We start from the raw sequence: 17,289 nt of genomic DNA, 5'->3' as shown, positions 1-17,289 counted from the left end.
TCTCCCTTCACCCACTTTTCTGTTGTCCATCCCCCAGGGAGGAGGTTATATGTAGGTCCTTGTAATCGGTTCCCGATTATAAATCTTTATATGAGGAGACAACCTCATATTTCTCCCTTAGCACAGCTGGTGGGTTTGAACTGCTAACCTTATGGTTAGCTGTCCAAAGTTTAACCCATGCCATCAGGACTCCATTCCTGGCCTTACTAAGTAGAAAGAGAGTTGCCCTTTATTGAGTTAGAAATGATTATGAGAATAAATAAGCAGTATCATTTTGGACTGTTCAATTTAAAATACAAATTATTCATTTGTATTTTAATGGATATAAATCTGTTAATTGAAGAAAAAAGTGTATGAATTGTTCAATGTAAAACTGAGTATCTACTCTATAAACGTATATATATATATGAATGAAGATTTTCTCAGCCAAAGGGGCCAGACTAGACATGTTAAAAAAAAAGTGGAAACATTTTGTGACTACATGAGGTTACAATCTGAGGGAATGTGTACAGTCAGAGAACATAAGTCTAAGAAGAGTCCTGGGATTCTCAAATATTTAGAGGTCAATTTACTGAGAAGGGATCAACAAAAAGCTAATTGAGAGGCAGAACCTAGCAGGGAAGGAGGCAAATAGACACAGGGATATTTTCAAGGCCAAGGGAAGAAAGTTTATCTAGGAAAGGGGAATGATCAACAGTGTTAAATACTGCTGACATGGCAAGTAAAATGAGGACAGGCCTGAGAAGTGACAACTGGATTTAGCAACATGGAGGTCACTGGTGACCTTAACACAAGTTTTGTCTTGAGATTGGGGGGATGGGGGGGTACCTTATTTGTTTGTCTCTAGAATAGTGCAGGCAAAATTACTTGAAGCAGATAAAAATGAAAGAATTAAAAACAAAACTGTAGTAGAAAATTCTTTCCAATCGTGTTATTATAAAGGGGAGCAAGGGAAATGTATGTGTATGGGAACATTTAATCAAGAGGATTTTTTTTAAGACGAGAGAGGTTTAAGTTGATTATATGAAAATTTGGTAGAAAAGTGGACACAAGAGAATTGCTGAAACAATGTGCTCAAACTAAGGGGCTTGCCTTGAATAAAACTTATCTGTAGTAAAAAGGTGGAGGAGGAAGAGTATGGGTGGAGATAGACCTGGAGAAAATAGATTATTTGAGTTCAGTTGCAGATAGGTAAGAAAGTATGTGATGGAAGCATAAAGACATTCTTCTAATGACTTCCATCTGTTCGGTGAAATAAAAGCAAGTTCATCAAATAAGAGTTCTATCCGTAAAATGGAAAGAGAGAACTTCTGCTTGGAAACCACAAAGGAGAGGTTGTGGAAAGAATAAATGGAGTAGAGAGAAATAACAGAAATAAGAGGCAAAGTGACCTTAAATGGTCCGTTAAATTCCAAGTGAGCCAAACAGAAAATGTAAGCAATGTTGGAAGCCTAATGATTCTGATTCTTAGGCTGAGGTATGTGAAGGTAGATTTCCAAAAAAATATCAGAGACTAATAATTTTAACAGACATACTATTTCTCTCTCCTCCCCTTTGCAGACAAGCCCACCACAATAACCTATATTCTCAGACTCCTACTTTTACAATACTCAATTCTTTCACTTTCCATTTTACAGACTATCACACCCATCAATTAAATGGCCTCTTCAAATATTTTTTAAATGCATGACAAATTAACATTTCTCATCCTTTTGCTTGACCTCTAAGCGGCAAATAATTGGAAGATCAGGGGGGTGGGGGGAGGCGGTGTTGGGACCAAATACACGGAAACTGGACAACATCCTACTTAAAAACTACTAGGTAATTAAGGAAATAAGGAATTAAAATTTAAATTTGTTGTAACAAATGAGAATGAAAATACAACATATCAAAAACTTTGGGACACTACAAAAGCAGTCAGTACTCAGAAGGCAGCAATAAACATACTCATTAAAAAACGAGAACTGTTCTTTGATGCCTGATACCTGATCCCTTGACACCTCAGGTCACACAGACTGGAGTGCTTCTTCCATGTGGGCTTTGTTGCTTCTGAGCAAGATGGCTGCTTGTTTATCTTCAAGCCTTTAAGACCCTAAACATTATATCTTTTGCTAGCCGGGCACCATCAGCTTTCTTCACCACATTTGCTTATGCACACATTTGTCTTCAGTGATCATATTGAAAAGGTGGTCACCCACTCATATGATTTTTTGTTCTTTGATGTCTGATACCTGGTCCCTTCTACACCACATGGTCATACAGGCTGGAGTGCTTCTTCCATGTGGGCTTTGATGCTTCTCAGTTAGATGGCTGCTTGTTTACCTGCAAGCCTTTAAGACCCAGATGCTCTATCTTTTGATAGCCAGGCATGATCAGCTTTGTTCACCACATTTGCTTATGCACACATTTGTCTTCAGCGATCCTGTCAGGAAGGTGTGCACCATGGAATGCCAAATTAATAGAACAAAGTAATCTTGCACCGAGTAAGTATTGAGTGGAGGTCCAATGTCCATCTGCTGCCTTAATACTAAACCTATAAATATATGCATGTAGATCTATTTCCCCACCATCCTGTATAAATATATTTACACATGTGCATGCCTGTATTTAGACCTCTATAAATACCCTTTGCCTCCTAGTTCTTTCCTCTATTTCCTTTGACTTTCCTCTTGTCCCACTATCATGCTCAGCCTTCATTTGGGTTTCAGTAATTTATCTCGGTTACATTGCCCTTGCTGAATCCCTACCAGGAGTCTCACACCGTCCTTGCCACTAATTTTGGATCACTTGTTGCTCCCCTGTCCCTGGGTTAGTCAACACTACCTCCTTACTCCCGCCTCCCCCTCTCCCATAGCCCCCTGGGACCATCAGTCCCTTTGGTTTCTCCTCCTGACTGTTCATCCAGACTATCTTATCTAGATAGATCTGCAGAGAGAATAATATGCACCAAAAAACAAGGCACAGCAGGACAAAGCAACAAAAGAGAACACAACAATGACAACAAAAAAGAAAACCAATGAACAAAAAACCATTATCATTGTAAATGAGGGTAAGTGCAGAGTGGAGACCCAAAGACCATCTGTAGGCAACTGGACACCCCCTTACTGAAAGGTCGTGGGGAGGAGACAAGCCATACAACTTTCCTCTACTTCCTCCCCCCACTATCATGATCCCAATTCTGGCTAGACCAGATTACAAATCTGGCTAGACCAGAGGATGTACATTGGTACAAACAGGAACTGGAAACACAGGGAATCCAGGACAGATGACCCCTTCAGGACTAGTGCTGAGAGTGGCGATACCTGGATGGTGGAGAGAAGGTGGGGTAGAAAGGGGGAACCGATTACAAGGATCTACATATACCCTCCTCCCTGGGGGATGGACAACAGAAAAGTGGGTGAAGGGAAATGTCGGACAGTGTAAGATATGATAAAATAATAATTTATAAATTATCAAGGGTTCATGAGGAAGGGGGAGCGGGGAGGGAGGGGAAAAAATGAGGAGCTAATTTAAGGGCTCAAGTGGAAAGCAAATGTTTTGAGAATGATGATGGCAACAAATGTACAAATGTGTTTGACACAATAGATGTATGTATGGATTGTGATAAGAATTGGACGAGCCCCCAATAAAATGATTTTAAAAAATCAAGACCACAAAGAATTTCTATTAACTTCTAATATATTTTCTTCATATCCATATATATTTGTATTTACATATGCATATAAAATCATTTTTAAAATTAGGATTAAAAAAAAGAATAGAAATCAACATTTTAACCCAACATCCTCAACAAAAGCAACAAAATAAACTGTTCAGCCACAAAAAGAAAAGAAATAATAAAAATCAGAGCAGAAATCAGTGAAGTGGAAAATATAGAAAAATTCAACAAGTGGGTTTTTTAAAGGATTAGCAAAATTGACAACTACTGGCAAACATAACAAAGAAAAAGAAACAGCAGCAAACATTACAAATAAGAAATGAAAAGGACAATTTCAAAAGAGAACCAATGGAAATAAAAAAGATAACACAATACTCTAAAGTCTTTCACCAAATTTGAAAACCTGGTAAAAATAGGCAAATTTCTAGAAACACATCACTTACTTAAATTAACACAGATAGATGGAGAAAACCTCAACAGTGCCCATAACAAAAGAAAAAAATAGATCTGGTCATTAAAAAACTTCCAACAAAGTCCAGTACCAGAAGGCGTCACTGGGAAATTCCACCAAGCATTCTGAGAAGAGATGACACCAATACGACACAAACTATTCCAGAATATGGGAAAGGGCTGAAAATTCCTGAATTCATTTTATGAGGCGAGTATAACTCTGATACCAAAACCAGGCAAATGTTATTACCAGAATAGAAAATAGCAGACCAATAATTCCTCATGAACATAGATGCAAAAGTTCTCAATAAAACTCTAACCAATAGAACCCAATATATCAACAAAAAAAATACAGCATGACCAAGTGGGATTCATATCAGGTATGCAAGGATACCTCAACGTTAGAAAATCATTCCACGTAATCCACAATATAAATAAAACAAAGGCTAAGAACTACATGATATTAATTGATGCAAGAAAGGCATTTGACAAAACCTAACATCCATGCCTGATAACAATACTCAGCAAAATAGGAATAGAAGGGAGGTTTCTCAGCATGATAAAGGCTATATAAGCAAAATCAATTGTCAATATCTTGTTTAATGGGGAGGAACAGAAAGTATACCCCTTGTGAACTGGAACTAGACCAGGATGCAATGATACGTCAGCTAGAGGAATAATCTCTAAAATCTGTGGGAAACTCCAATACCTCAACAAGGAAAAGACAAGTAACCCAATTAAAAAGTGAGCAGAAGAAATGAGCAAACAGTTCATCAAAGAAGACATCCAAGTGGCTAATAAACATATGAAGAAATGCTCAAGTTCACTAGTTATCCAAGAGATGCAAATCAAAAATAATGATGAGATACCACCTTACTGAGGCATTGATAACAAAGTCCAAAATAAACAGAAAATCAAAAATGTTAGAGAGGATGAGGAGAGAATGGAACATCTATGCAGTGCTGATGAGAATGTAAAACTTCTACCACTGTGGAAAGCAATAGAGTGCTTCCTCAAACAACTAAGAACACAAATATCATACAACCCAGCAATCCCTTTATTTGGTATATGCCCTAAAAAAAAGAATATAGTATGAACAGATATATACACATCCATGTTTATTGCAGCACTGGTTCACAATGTTAGAAGAGGGAAACAACCTCACTAGCCCATCAGTGGAAGGATGGATAAATTAATTTTGATACACACACACAACAGAAGGCTATACATCATTAAAGAATAATCATGAAATCGTGAAGCTCCCCATGGCATGCGTGGCTTTGGAAGACATTATGCCGAATGAAGGTAGTCAAACACACAAGGGCCAATAATATTTACCACAGTGGTTCCACTGCTATAAAAGAACAAATCAAGACAAAGCTCTTCATACAGAGATAAACAAACTTTGATAGTTACCAAGGGTGGGACAGAAGGGGAAGAGGTAGCTAGGTGTTAACTTGGGTGAAGGAGATATAGTATTCTACAAAAGGGAGAAGAGAAGGGGAGGTAGGGAGGGGGGCGCGTGCAAGCTATTGGGTGGTTTGGTAAGTAGTTTACGTAGTGAATACAAAGTTTGAAATGTAAACCCCCACCTGATTCAAAATAAAAATTTAGGAAAACTACTTTAGATAACGCTCAGGCACATGAAGGACATAAAACAGAACCTACGCAAATGAAAAGAAATTCTACATTCTACTTTATAGCAACTAAGCCAATTCTTACTCACAACAAATTCTTTATTGCATGCAGCTTTGAAATCATTGAAAAAGGTGGCATAGTGGTTACTCATTATGCTGATAACCACAAGATTAGCCGCTCAAAACCACCAGTCCCTCTGTAGGAAAAAGATGAGTCTTTCTACACCCATAAACAATTAGTCTCAGAAACTCACAGGGGCAGTTCTATAGGACCAATACGAGTCAGAATAGCCTTGAAGGCAGTCAGCTTAAAGCTGGGTTTAAAGAGTCACTATGAATCAGAATTGATTTGACAGCAGTTGGTGAGTGGGCACAGTAATGAGCAGCACAGCTTCTCCCTATTCTCTGTACAATATAATGTTTAAATTGGGGGGAGGGAGGTACGGAGGGGATATATAAGATATGGATAACATAGAAATGAATAGCAACCAATATAAAACCTTCAGTTGTGTATGAGACTCCTGGTGTGTTAGAGGAGACCAGGAGCTCTGGTGGTGCAGTGGTTACGCACTGGGCTGCAATCTGTGTGGTTGGCAGTTCCATAAAACATAGCCTCGGAAACCCACAGCAGGTCGCTGAAAGTCAGCATTGATTTGATGGCAGTGAGGTTTCTGGTTTTCTGCTCTGTCAGATTTTCAATGACTGACTTTTTGGATCTAGATCACAAGATCTTTCTTCTGAGATGCTTCTAAGTTAACTCAAGCCCCCAACCTCTCCATCCAGCTGGGTATACTAGTTATTTGCATCACTCAGGGACTACAATCTCAAATTTGGTACTCAAGTACGGATATCCCCATTCTTCAAGAGTTCATTTTACGACACTTCACTTTACAAAAGACATACAGTAGCACCTGTTTTGCTAAGCAAAAGAAATTCGAAGATGATTTTCACTTTTATGAAAAAAAGAAAAAGGCAAAACTAGCATTCAGCATTTGTTTTCTAGCGACATGTTAGCAGTGAGCAGCATCCTGAACAGCAAGAGGGGCATCACCAAGCTCCTTCCGCAGAAACACACTCAGCAGCCAAGCATCAAGCCACCATAGCTGTGAACCGTGTCTGTGGGCACTATATGTTAGTGCTATTATAGGTGTCAGATGTTATTTGGTATGATTTGGTGGTTATTTTATAGGTCTAGGAATGCTCAACAATTTTTTCCACATAAATTCATGGGAATTGCTTCTTTTCTTTATGACGTGGCTTATGAAAGGTTTCAAAGGAACTCTACTTTCAGATGGTGAGGGAAACCCGTATACACTATCAACTCATATGTCCAGCTCATAAAATCACAATCTTGGGAATTACCATGCTGCTGAAACAACCATGTTTAGAGTCCTTGCCCAGCTTTTTGTCAAATTCCTTATTTGGCTAATGGCAGCTCTACATAGATGTAGAGTCCATAAAATATAAATAAATATTATATTTCATAGTAAAACAAATAAATACCTAAAGCAAAATATTATTTTTAAAAGGATAACAAGTATTTTAATATAAAGTAATTATGGCTAACACTGGAGTTTTACAACCAGTCACTATTTCTTCCAACCAGTGAAAAGTTTGGAAAAGATCAACCAGTTTTTCCCACTGCTAGCACACTAGTCAAATGATAGAAAGAATCTGGGTCCAAAGAATCAGTAACTATTAGTTAGAAATCATAAAGACTAACATTTGGATGAAGGAACACAGAAAAATACAAATGCCAATAAGACTGCTGGGGAAAAAAATACAAATCCATTCTATAACTTTTATGGAGACCCCCACAGTTCCCCATGGTATGCACTTTCTCACAATGCAATATGCAATAAACCCAATCTGTTTACCTTCAAGTGTGTTCCTGGTGGTCTTTTACTTGGTGGGCAACAATCATAAAAGACTATGGCCCCTAAGACAACTGCATTCTACATTTATATACAAAATCTCCAAACTTTGATCTAGTACCATTATCATATGGGAAAGATAGAAGTTTCTATCTTCTGCTCAGAAAGTAAGCTATAAGGTAAGGGGCAAAATACTGGTAGGAACAAGCAGATATAAACTCATGTTGGGAAACAATTAGTGGAAAATGATTCCTTCTATCCTCATTAGTCCCCTACCCGATTTGACCTAAATGAGAACTAACTAGGAGAGTCCTAAAATTAAAATCTCTCTAGAAGTCCCAGCCAGCCCAAGAATTTGTCCCAAACAAGTTAAGCCATAACCAAAATAGGGAAGAATTTAGGCTGTGCCACCAGACCCCAAAATTCCCTGCCAGCCAACTTCATAGCCTTTCCTTGATCATTTCATTAACCTTAAAATAGCCTGACTGTGTTTTATATAATTGACTCTGTTGGGTGCCACTTAGCCTGTTATGGTAGAGGTTTGAACTTTATAGGACTGTAAATAGAGGCCATGGAGCCACCTGCCAGGATTCAGATTTCTATTCCATCATACACACTGTGTAACCGTGGCAAAGAAATTTGAAGTACCTGCTTCATAAACCTCAAATGAGTGATCTACATATGCAATACAATCCTGATCCAGATTAGTCTCTAACATTATTATTCCCCAACACAAGATGGAAAACTAATAATCAGCTTCATATGGACAGGAAAGAGACCTCAGATAAGCAAAGCACAAGTAAACAAGGACAAAGTGGAAGGCCTCACAATTCCAGATCTTAAAACCTACCATACAAACACAGTAGTCTAGTCTAAACAGCGTCGTACTTGTATGACAAAAACACATAGGCCAATAGACTAGAATTGAGATTCCAGACATAAATCCATCCATCTATGGAAAGCTGATTAGTGACCAAAGGCCAAAGACCATTAATTGGAGTAGAAACATTCTCTTTAATAGATGGTGCTGGCAAAACTGGAGATCCCTTTACAGAAAAATGAAACATAATCCATACCTCACACCATATACAAAATCTAGCTCAAGATGGATCAAATACCTAAATGTAAAACCTAAAATCATAAAGATTATCAAAGAAACAAATAAGGGCAAACTTAGGAGTGCTAATACATGGCATAAAAGCACTAGCAAACATAAATAAAAATATACAAAGAGCAAAAAACAATACAGATGACTGAGATCTCCTAGAGGTTAAACATTTATGAGAACCAAAAGACTTCACTAAAAGAGAGCACAGAGACTGGGAAGAAATTTTTGGTAACAACATATGGGAGAAAGGACTCATTTCTAAAATTTAGAGAAAACACCAACACCTTAACAACAAAAACAATCCAATTTTTAAAATGGACAGAACAGACACTTTACCAAAGAAGACATACAAGCAACCAACAAACATACGAAGGACTATTCCGGATAATTAGCCACTAGGGAAATACAATAACAAGATATAATCTCACCCCAAGCAATAACAGCAAAGTTAAAAACAGGAAACAGAAAACACAAGTGAGAGTATAGGGAGACTAGAATCCCCATATACAGGTAGTGGGATGTAGTGAGATCACTATTATAAATAGTCAAGAAAAGTTTTACACACAGAGAGGGGAAAATTCTTTGATGTATACCAAGGATAGGAAGAGAAGGAAGACTGTATCACTAATTAGAGAGTAATAACAAAATAACGGGATCAGCATACAATATGGAGAGGCAACATACAATATGGAGAAGGGCAACACAACACAACTAATGACAAAGAAAATCACTGAGAGGTGCACAAGAGTATTTACATTAAAGGTAAATACCATTATATACACAAACCTGCAATAACAGAACAAATAGCACCTACAAGCAGATCCATAGGTAGACATGCAAGCTGAACAGATGTAGGGAGTTGAATGGAAGGACATCAACAAATAGGGAGAAATTTAGCACAAGTTATTTCTACATATGGAGGAAAAGGCATCATAATAGAATTTTTCCACAACTGTTTATATGTGCAGTACATACATCCAAGGTTATTGTAGAGCAAACAGGGGACAAAACTCTGTAAATGTTTTAACTATAGGGGAATGATGCACTGATACTTATAAAAGAAAACTAGGTCAATTGGCAAACACAGTCCACAAAGACAATGTTTTGCATCCAACTTCAGTGAGTAATAACTTGGGTCTTAAGAAGCTTATGAGCGACCATCTAAGATCCAACTTTTGGTCTCTCCTCATCCAGAGCAAACCAGAGTGAACAAAATTAGAGTCAAGAAAACAATTAATCCAAAGGGCTAATGGACCACAAGTACCAGGGCCTCCTTACCTGGAGACCAGAAGAACTACATAGTGCACAGTTACCACTATTGACTACACTTAGCGGGATTCACAGAAAGGGAAGGGAAAAAATGTAGAACAAAATTCAAAAACCTAAAAAAGGCCAGACTTATTGGTCTGATAAAATACTAGTGGAGCCCCTGAGATTATGGCCCTTAAATACCCTTCAAACCTGAAACTGGACCCACCCCAGGGATCAGCTGTCATTCAAACAATAGACAGTAAATAATCCATTGAGAACGAATTACTCCTTGAGACAGTCAACCATCAAGACCAAAAGGGCAGCATTTGCTGGGGAAAAACACACAAGGCAGGAAAGTGGAACACAGAGAGGAATGAGGGAAGAGACCTGTTACATTGAAGGGACTGTAACTAATGTTGGGAAATAAAACATGTATAAATTGTTGAATGGAAAAATAATATGCTCTGTTAATTTATACCAAATTGAAAAAAAGGATAACAGTAAGTAACCAAAATGTTACTTATTATTAATCTGGTGAAGAGATTATGAGGATTCATTACATAGTTATGTATTACTACATGGATAAATCTAATATACTTCTCTTTGTCTCGTTAGCATCCATTCCAAAAAAGGATACTTTGAATACCACAGGACAAAACAATCTTAAAATGAGTGCTAATATCAAATATTTAATAAAACTCAAGTGGACATCTATTCAAATCACTCAAGTTTTTAAAAGAGTTTTCAAGTATGCTGCCCTACATAAAACAACAGTTCTTAGATGGGTGGGGTGTTTTAGGGAAAGTTAGGAGACTTCAAAGATGAGCCACGAGGAGGAGGAGGATAGCCAATCTCAGCAAATAAAGAAACTGTCACTGAAGTCTATAAAGGGTGGAAGAAGACTACAGAATTACCATTCGTGTGACAGCTACTAAAGTTGAGATTTCACTTGGTTCAGCGTTTTAAATTTTAAGTGAAACTCCTGGCCTCAATACATTTTTAGTTCAATGAATGACAAAATCATTGCTCAAAATTCTGTTAGCTCAAAGAGCTGATCTTCCTAGAAATCATGTAAGCAAGAACTAAGTTAACAAGTAGGATTTTATGGAATAGCTGTAAGTACAATTCTTGAATTTAATAATATAAGTTAGAGAGTAAGCTCCAATCAGAACAGTGGTTTTCAAGGGGATCTGCTGAGCCAGTTAAATTCAAGGCAGAAAGGTCAGCTCAGAAGGTTAAGTAGCAACTTCTTTTCGGAATTCCAAAGGGTAATCTAAACAAGTTCCGTCAAAAAATACAGGATGATTTCAGTGTCCTATGAAGAAGTTTTGAGGAAATTAAAACCTGTATTGGTGAGAAAAGGCCAAGAAAGTTTTGCCAAAGTATTGTTTTCCATCACAGTGACAGTGCACCTGCTCCTTCTCTGAGGGTATAGCGGCCAGGGCTGCCCAGTGAAAATATCACTGGAAAGCATTACTCACCCACCCTACGTCCCTGATTCAGCCCTTCAGATGCTTTCTGTTCCCAAAACTCAAAGAACACTTTAAAGAAATATAATTTGAGACCCCCAAGGGAGTCAAAACTACTACTTTGATGAAGTGTCCATGAATTGAAGGACACAAAGTCCTTCAAGGAAGGGTTCAAGAGATGAAAACACTGCCTTTAAAAGTATATAGATACAGATTAAGCATATGTTGAGAAACAACACTTTCACATTTTGATGTGTTTGTTTAATAACAGTTTCTATGACTTTATAGCAGTAATTTTGTCTCTTAACCATTGTATACATACTATGTAGTATCATTCAGCCTAAAGGGAAATCACGTTTTGGTGCATGTGATGACATAAACGAACCTTGAAAATATTAGGCTAAGTGAAATTCCAAAACCAAACCAAACTCAATGCAGCGAGTTGACGCTGATTCATGACAACCCTATAGGACAGAGTAAAGCTGCCCCTTGAGTTTTTGAGACTGCAACTTTTTTTTAAGTTTTATTGGCATATAGTTCACATATCATACAATTCAATAGTTCAATCCCATAAAGAAGAGTTGGACAATCATCACCACAATCCATTTTGTAACATTTTCTTCATTTTTTGTTTTAGGAACATTTTCTTTATTCTTGTACTCATTATTAGCTCCCCATTTCCACCAATCTTCCATGTCATACCCCCAAGGAACCATTAATCCAGTTACTATCTCTATACATTTACCTATACTGGATTTCATATACACAAAAAAATAACAACAATAACAAAACAAAACAGAAAAATCACACCTGAAAAGACAGTAAAAAATATTAAGAACTGGAACATATTTAAATGGATCATAAGGAGAATCAAATGGTAGGGTGCTCAATTTTATTCATATTGCCTCTGCAGCCATCCACTTTCTAATGCATGCTGCATGCTGGCAAGGTTAGTCACATCCCAGGTCCAGTCAAAGAGGACTCACTAGGGTCTTCATCCACATGTATTTTCCCTTCATTTAAAAAAACTGAACGCTTTAAAATGGGTCAAAGGGGAGATCAAATGATAAGATATTGCATTTTAACCTAATTACCTCTGCAATAATCAATTTCACAATGCTCTCTAACAGGGCTATTCACATCCCTCAACTAGGGTCAACAGAGAGAATTCAGTGGAGGCTTACATTCATGGGTGGACCCTGAAAATGGATTTTTAGGTTTCCACTGTCCCCCATAGGCTTCTGCAAACCAAGTATTCACAATTTAAACTCTGATGCCATTCACTCCTTCTGATTTGGATTATATCATTTTCTATCCCTGGAATACCAGTATTGGTGTGCTTCTTCCATGTGGGCTTAGTTGACGTCTCACTTAGATGGCTGCTTGTCTGAAAGCAAGCCTTGAAAGCAAGATCCCAGATACTATTCTTTCTGACAGACAGGCACCACCTGGTTTCTTCACCTCACTTTGCTATACCACCATATCTTCATCATTGAGCTCTCTTCAGGAGGTTGAGCATCAAGCCGGACCTTGTCCTAAGAACTAACTGGTCTTCGATTGTGGCTAGAATTAAGTGCAAGCCCAAGATCCATTCATGCACCTATAGTTTATATATGACCTAAGACTGTAACACTTTAAGGGATTAGAAAGTCCTGTCTTTCTCCCTCAGAGCAGCTAGTGGTTTCGAACTGCTGACTTTCTGGATCACAGCCCAATGCATGATTAGGCAGACATAAAGGGTCAGATGCAGCAGTCCACTTACATGAAATATCTAGAATGGGTAAATGCCTACAGATAGAAAACAATACCAAAGTTATGAAAATAACTAGTGGTGAAGGAGGCAGCGCATGATTAAGGAAACTTGTATCACTGAAATACACACTTAAAAATTATTAAAATGGAAACTTGTATATACAAGGGGGCTTCAAAAAGCTCTGGGGAGAATAGGATTAAAAGATAACGGGGTTTTTATCATTACAAGAATGAAAAGGCAATCAAACCATACTCACCACTGTCATCAAGTCAATTCTAATTCATGGCGACCCTATAGAGGATCTCCAAGACTGTAAATATATTGACGGGAGCAGATAGCCTCAGCCTTCTCCCACAGAGCAGCTGGTGAGTTTAAACTGCTGAACTGCAGTTAAAGGTACAATGGCATATTCACCAGGGCAACCAAACCAGCAAGTAGGTAAAAATAACTGCAATACACATATCTGACAATGGAATCATATTGAGGCTAGAGGACAAACTCTTACAAATCAATATATAAAAGAGACAAGCCAATTAAAAGTTGATAAAAGACTTGAAGATGGGCATGGTGGTAAAAGGGAGTTGATGTCAAGGAGTTCAAGAAGAGAAAGTTTTGAAACTGATTGTGGTAACAATTACTGCTTGATGTGATTGAACTATGAAATGATATGATATCTGTATTAGCTCTCAATAAAATAGTTAGGGGCCGGGGAGAAGGACTTGAAGATAGTACTTCCCAAAAGATACTCCAATGGCCAACAAACTTATGAAACGGTGCTCAATTTCATTCACTATCAAGGAAATATAAATTTAAACCCTTGGTAGGATGCACTACACACTTTCTAAAAGGGAAAAAATAAATAAAAGAATAAAATTCCAAATGCTTGCAAGGATGTGTAGCAACTGACTTCTCATACAGTACTGTTGGGACTGTAAACTGATACAACCTCTTTGGGTGACAAACGTTTATATTTATGTACTCAACTACTAACTGCGAAGTTGGCAGATTTAAACCACCCAGCAGCACTGCAGAAGGCAGGCCTGGCAGTCTGCTTCCCAAAGATCACAGCTTTGAAAACATGCTCACATGGGGTCATTGTGAGTCACAATTGACACAAAGGCCACTAACAACAATCACAAATAATGTCAAAATGCAATCCCTATAACCTGGTGATTTCACTCCTCGGTATATACCCAACAGGAATACTTATGTTCCCCAAAGACAGTAACATCCACAGTAAAAAATGAGAAACTACCTAATGAAACAACCAGCAACCACAAAATGAAAATAATTTGTGGAAAATCGCACGCTTAAGTACTATGGCACAGATAATGAATCTCAACTATATAAAACCAAGAAGACTCACAGACGTTGTTAGGGGAAAAACAAAATAATGGCCAGAAACAGGAATAGTACATAATATAGTATTCCATTTATTTAAAAACCTAAACTAATCTATGGTGTAAGAAGCCAGGACATAGTGGTTCCTCTTTATGGAGTGAGAGTAACTGGAAGCGGGCAAGAGGTGAGGCTATGGGAAGTTCCCTATGTGGGTGGTAGGCAGGTGTACAGTTTAGTTGCAAAACAATTTGAGCTAGACATTTAGGTACTCTTCTCTGTATATTTTAGATCCGATCTTAAAATCCTAAATATGTTGTATTCTACTAGCCCACAATTTATTTTATATCTCCTGTTTATTCCGAAGAATAACTTGGCTATGTACTGGTATGATATCTGTATTAGCTCCCAATAAACTAGTTTGTTTTTTTTGGGGGGGGGGGTGGCTTGGCAAACCAATCCTCAATTTTCAAGAACGGTAACAACACAGAGTAGGCAAATATAAACCAGCCTGCTTTCACCTCAAACTGCGAAGGCAAATGAATCTGAGAAGGTAGCTGGATGAGAAGAATAGTATATACAAATAAATGTAATTACAATATTGTACCCAGTAATGAAAAAAAGAAAAACAGGTATGACATATTATATAGCACCACGAAAAGAAGGAAACAGGAAATCAGACTAAGATCAGTGCGCAACACAGATGAAACCCTGAACCAAAAAAAGCTGATTTGCTCCCAAGTCCTAAGTCTCCCAAATAACCAGCCTTCTCCCTCCAAAACGGAAAGATTTCAAACTCAAGGAAAGTACAAATTGGAGGGAGATGGTTAGGGGGTGGGCACCCACGTGCCACGGGGAGAGAAGGGCAGTGTTCGACGACTCTAACAGTTTCAATGGGGAAATACCTGCCAGGGCAGTCAGACCAGATTCTCGCACTTACTCTGTGCCCAATATTAGCTATCCCTACACAGGGGCAAGTAATATTATTAAGACTTGTCTATTTGGCCAGCCAGTTGAGCACGGACACCAGACCTGCCATGACCTGAGAGCCTGGCAGGATCCCACCAACACCAGTTGGAGAAAAGCTGGGCTCGGCGTGGGGGGGTGGGAGGGGGAGCGTGTGGGCCACTCTGGCGTTTGACCGTCAGGGCAGGTGGCCAGGAAAGGAGGCTACGAGGGAGAAGCGGCCGCGAGGGGTAGAACTGCGAGTGGGCGACGGTGCGATGCGAACGCAGGGGGCGGCCGGTCGCGGCGCGATGGCGAGCAAGGGGCCGCCGCGCGGAGGTGCGAGGGCCGCGAGGCCAGGGCTCGAGGTCGACGGCGAGGGGGCGAGGAACGGGGGCGACGGCAGAGGGGCAGCGCTGGCCGCCGTTGGGCTCGGGGGCGCGGGCCGCACGGTGAGGGTGCCGCGAGGTGAGTGCCGTCCCCGGAGCACCGAGGGCCGCCGCAGAGCTGGGGCCGAAGCGGGCATCGCACTCACCGTGGACTCCCGCACTTGGCTGTGGAAATGCTGCTCCCGCAGGGACACCTCATCCTCCCCTTCCATTCTCGTTCATGCCCGCCGCCCCGCCGCCGGTAGCCGCCCGCGCGGGCGCACCATCGCCCACCAGCGGGCCCGGCTCTGACGGCGTCGCCGGACCAGTCTGGGCTTGGCCGCGCCCCCCGCGACCGAGGCGAAGAGCCCGAGAGCAAGAATCGTGACAACAACCCCTCAGCCGCTGAGGCGCTCAAGCCGAAGGAGGGGCGGACTCGGCGCGGAGGGGGTCAGGAGGCGGGGCCTGAGGCGGAGCCGCCATGCCTCGGGTGGGGGGGCGGGGGGGCGGAAGACGGAGGTGTGTCTGGGATACGTCAGAAACCAAGCGCCAAGACGTCAGAGAGTCGCGCCTCAATTTTCGGCCGCACCTGAGGCTGCAGTACAGAGCGGCTCTGAGCCGGCGCTTAGCTGGAGGGGCGGGTCCGCCCAGGGGGCGGGACTCTGGGGCCACGCCCCCAAATGCGGAAGCAGGAGCGGGTGTGAGAACCCGGTGAGCCGAGAGTTCTGGGTGGTTCTGCCACCTGTGTTAAGAGAGAATGTGGGGATTGTAGTTCAGTGGTTGGATAATTTTGTTTTGCTGTTTATGGAGCTTTGGTGAAAGTTTACACAGCAAGTGAAGGGCCTATTTGACCTTTTTTATCCTAGTTGGTGGACATTCTCTTTAATTGTGTTCTGTTTAGCCTATTTCAAGCACTCAAATTTCCCTGCCCTTTTATCTTCTCATCGCTGCTTTTGATCTCATATGTGGTTCAGTTTTGCGGAAGCGTCTATTTTTCCTTCTCAGAGGGTGGGGGTAATGTAGTGAAATCACAGAAGACAGATGTTTACACTTTCAGTCTCTGAGGCTTTTGTTTCCCTGCAAGACTTAATTTTTCATGACCCTTCCAGATGCTGCTTTTCAAAGAAGCACCAGCATCGATTTTTTTTGGCGGCGGAAAGCAGTAGTCTCGCTTGGAAACTGTTTAGCCAAAGTAGGTAAAAGGTCAGCTATTAGTTGTTCGAAGTTAAGTTTTGGACGGAAATTTAGGAAACCTGCATTCTCTGGATCTGATAAAAACTAATTTGGCTATGCAAGAGGTCATTGATTTCCCTACCTGTAAAACATAGATAATCTTATCTGTTAGGCATCTTTCCCAATCTACAAGATAGAACTACTTTTTAGAATCTGTTTATGAGCTTAGGTAGACCTCTCATATATGTTTATTTGGGGGCAACAC

The 17,289-nt window shown here is 40.0% G+C and overlaps 1 protein-coding gene across 3 annotated transcripts in view; it reads right to left on the bottom strand.

Annotated features, from left to right (window-relative positions):
* The window catches only part of LMBR1 (limb development membrane protein 1), a 160,872-nt gene extending 144,696 nt beyond the window's left edge, over nt 1-16,176 (bottom strand). Inside the window, exon 1 of one of the 3 annotated variants that reach the window (XM_030885593.2) lies at nt 16,019-16,176. In XM_030885593.2, coding sequence (XP_030741453.1) covers nt 16,019-16,084 — 66 coding nt within the window. In that variant the 5' untranslated portion in view covers nt 16,085-16,176. The remainder of the gene's footprint in view (nt 1-16,018) is intronic. The other 2 variants (XM_045289917.1, XM_004702332.2) reach the window with 2 other exon arrangements.
* Between the last annotated feature and the right edge of the window lie 1,113 nt (nt 16,177-17,289).

The sequence above is a fragment of the Echinops telfairi genome, unplaced genomic scaffold (genome assembly GCF_000313985.2).
Source record: "Echinops telfairi isolate 266 unplaced genomic scaffold, ASM31398v2 ScPeMD7_31;HRSCAF=116, whole genome shotgun sequence".
In the NCBI taxonomy this organism is placed as follows: Eukaryota; Metazoa; Chordata; class Mammalia; order Afrosoricida; family Tenrecidae; genus Echinops; species Echinops telfairi.
This window is presented reverse-complemented; position numbering and strand designations above follow the sequence as displayed.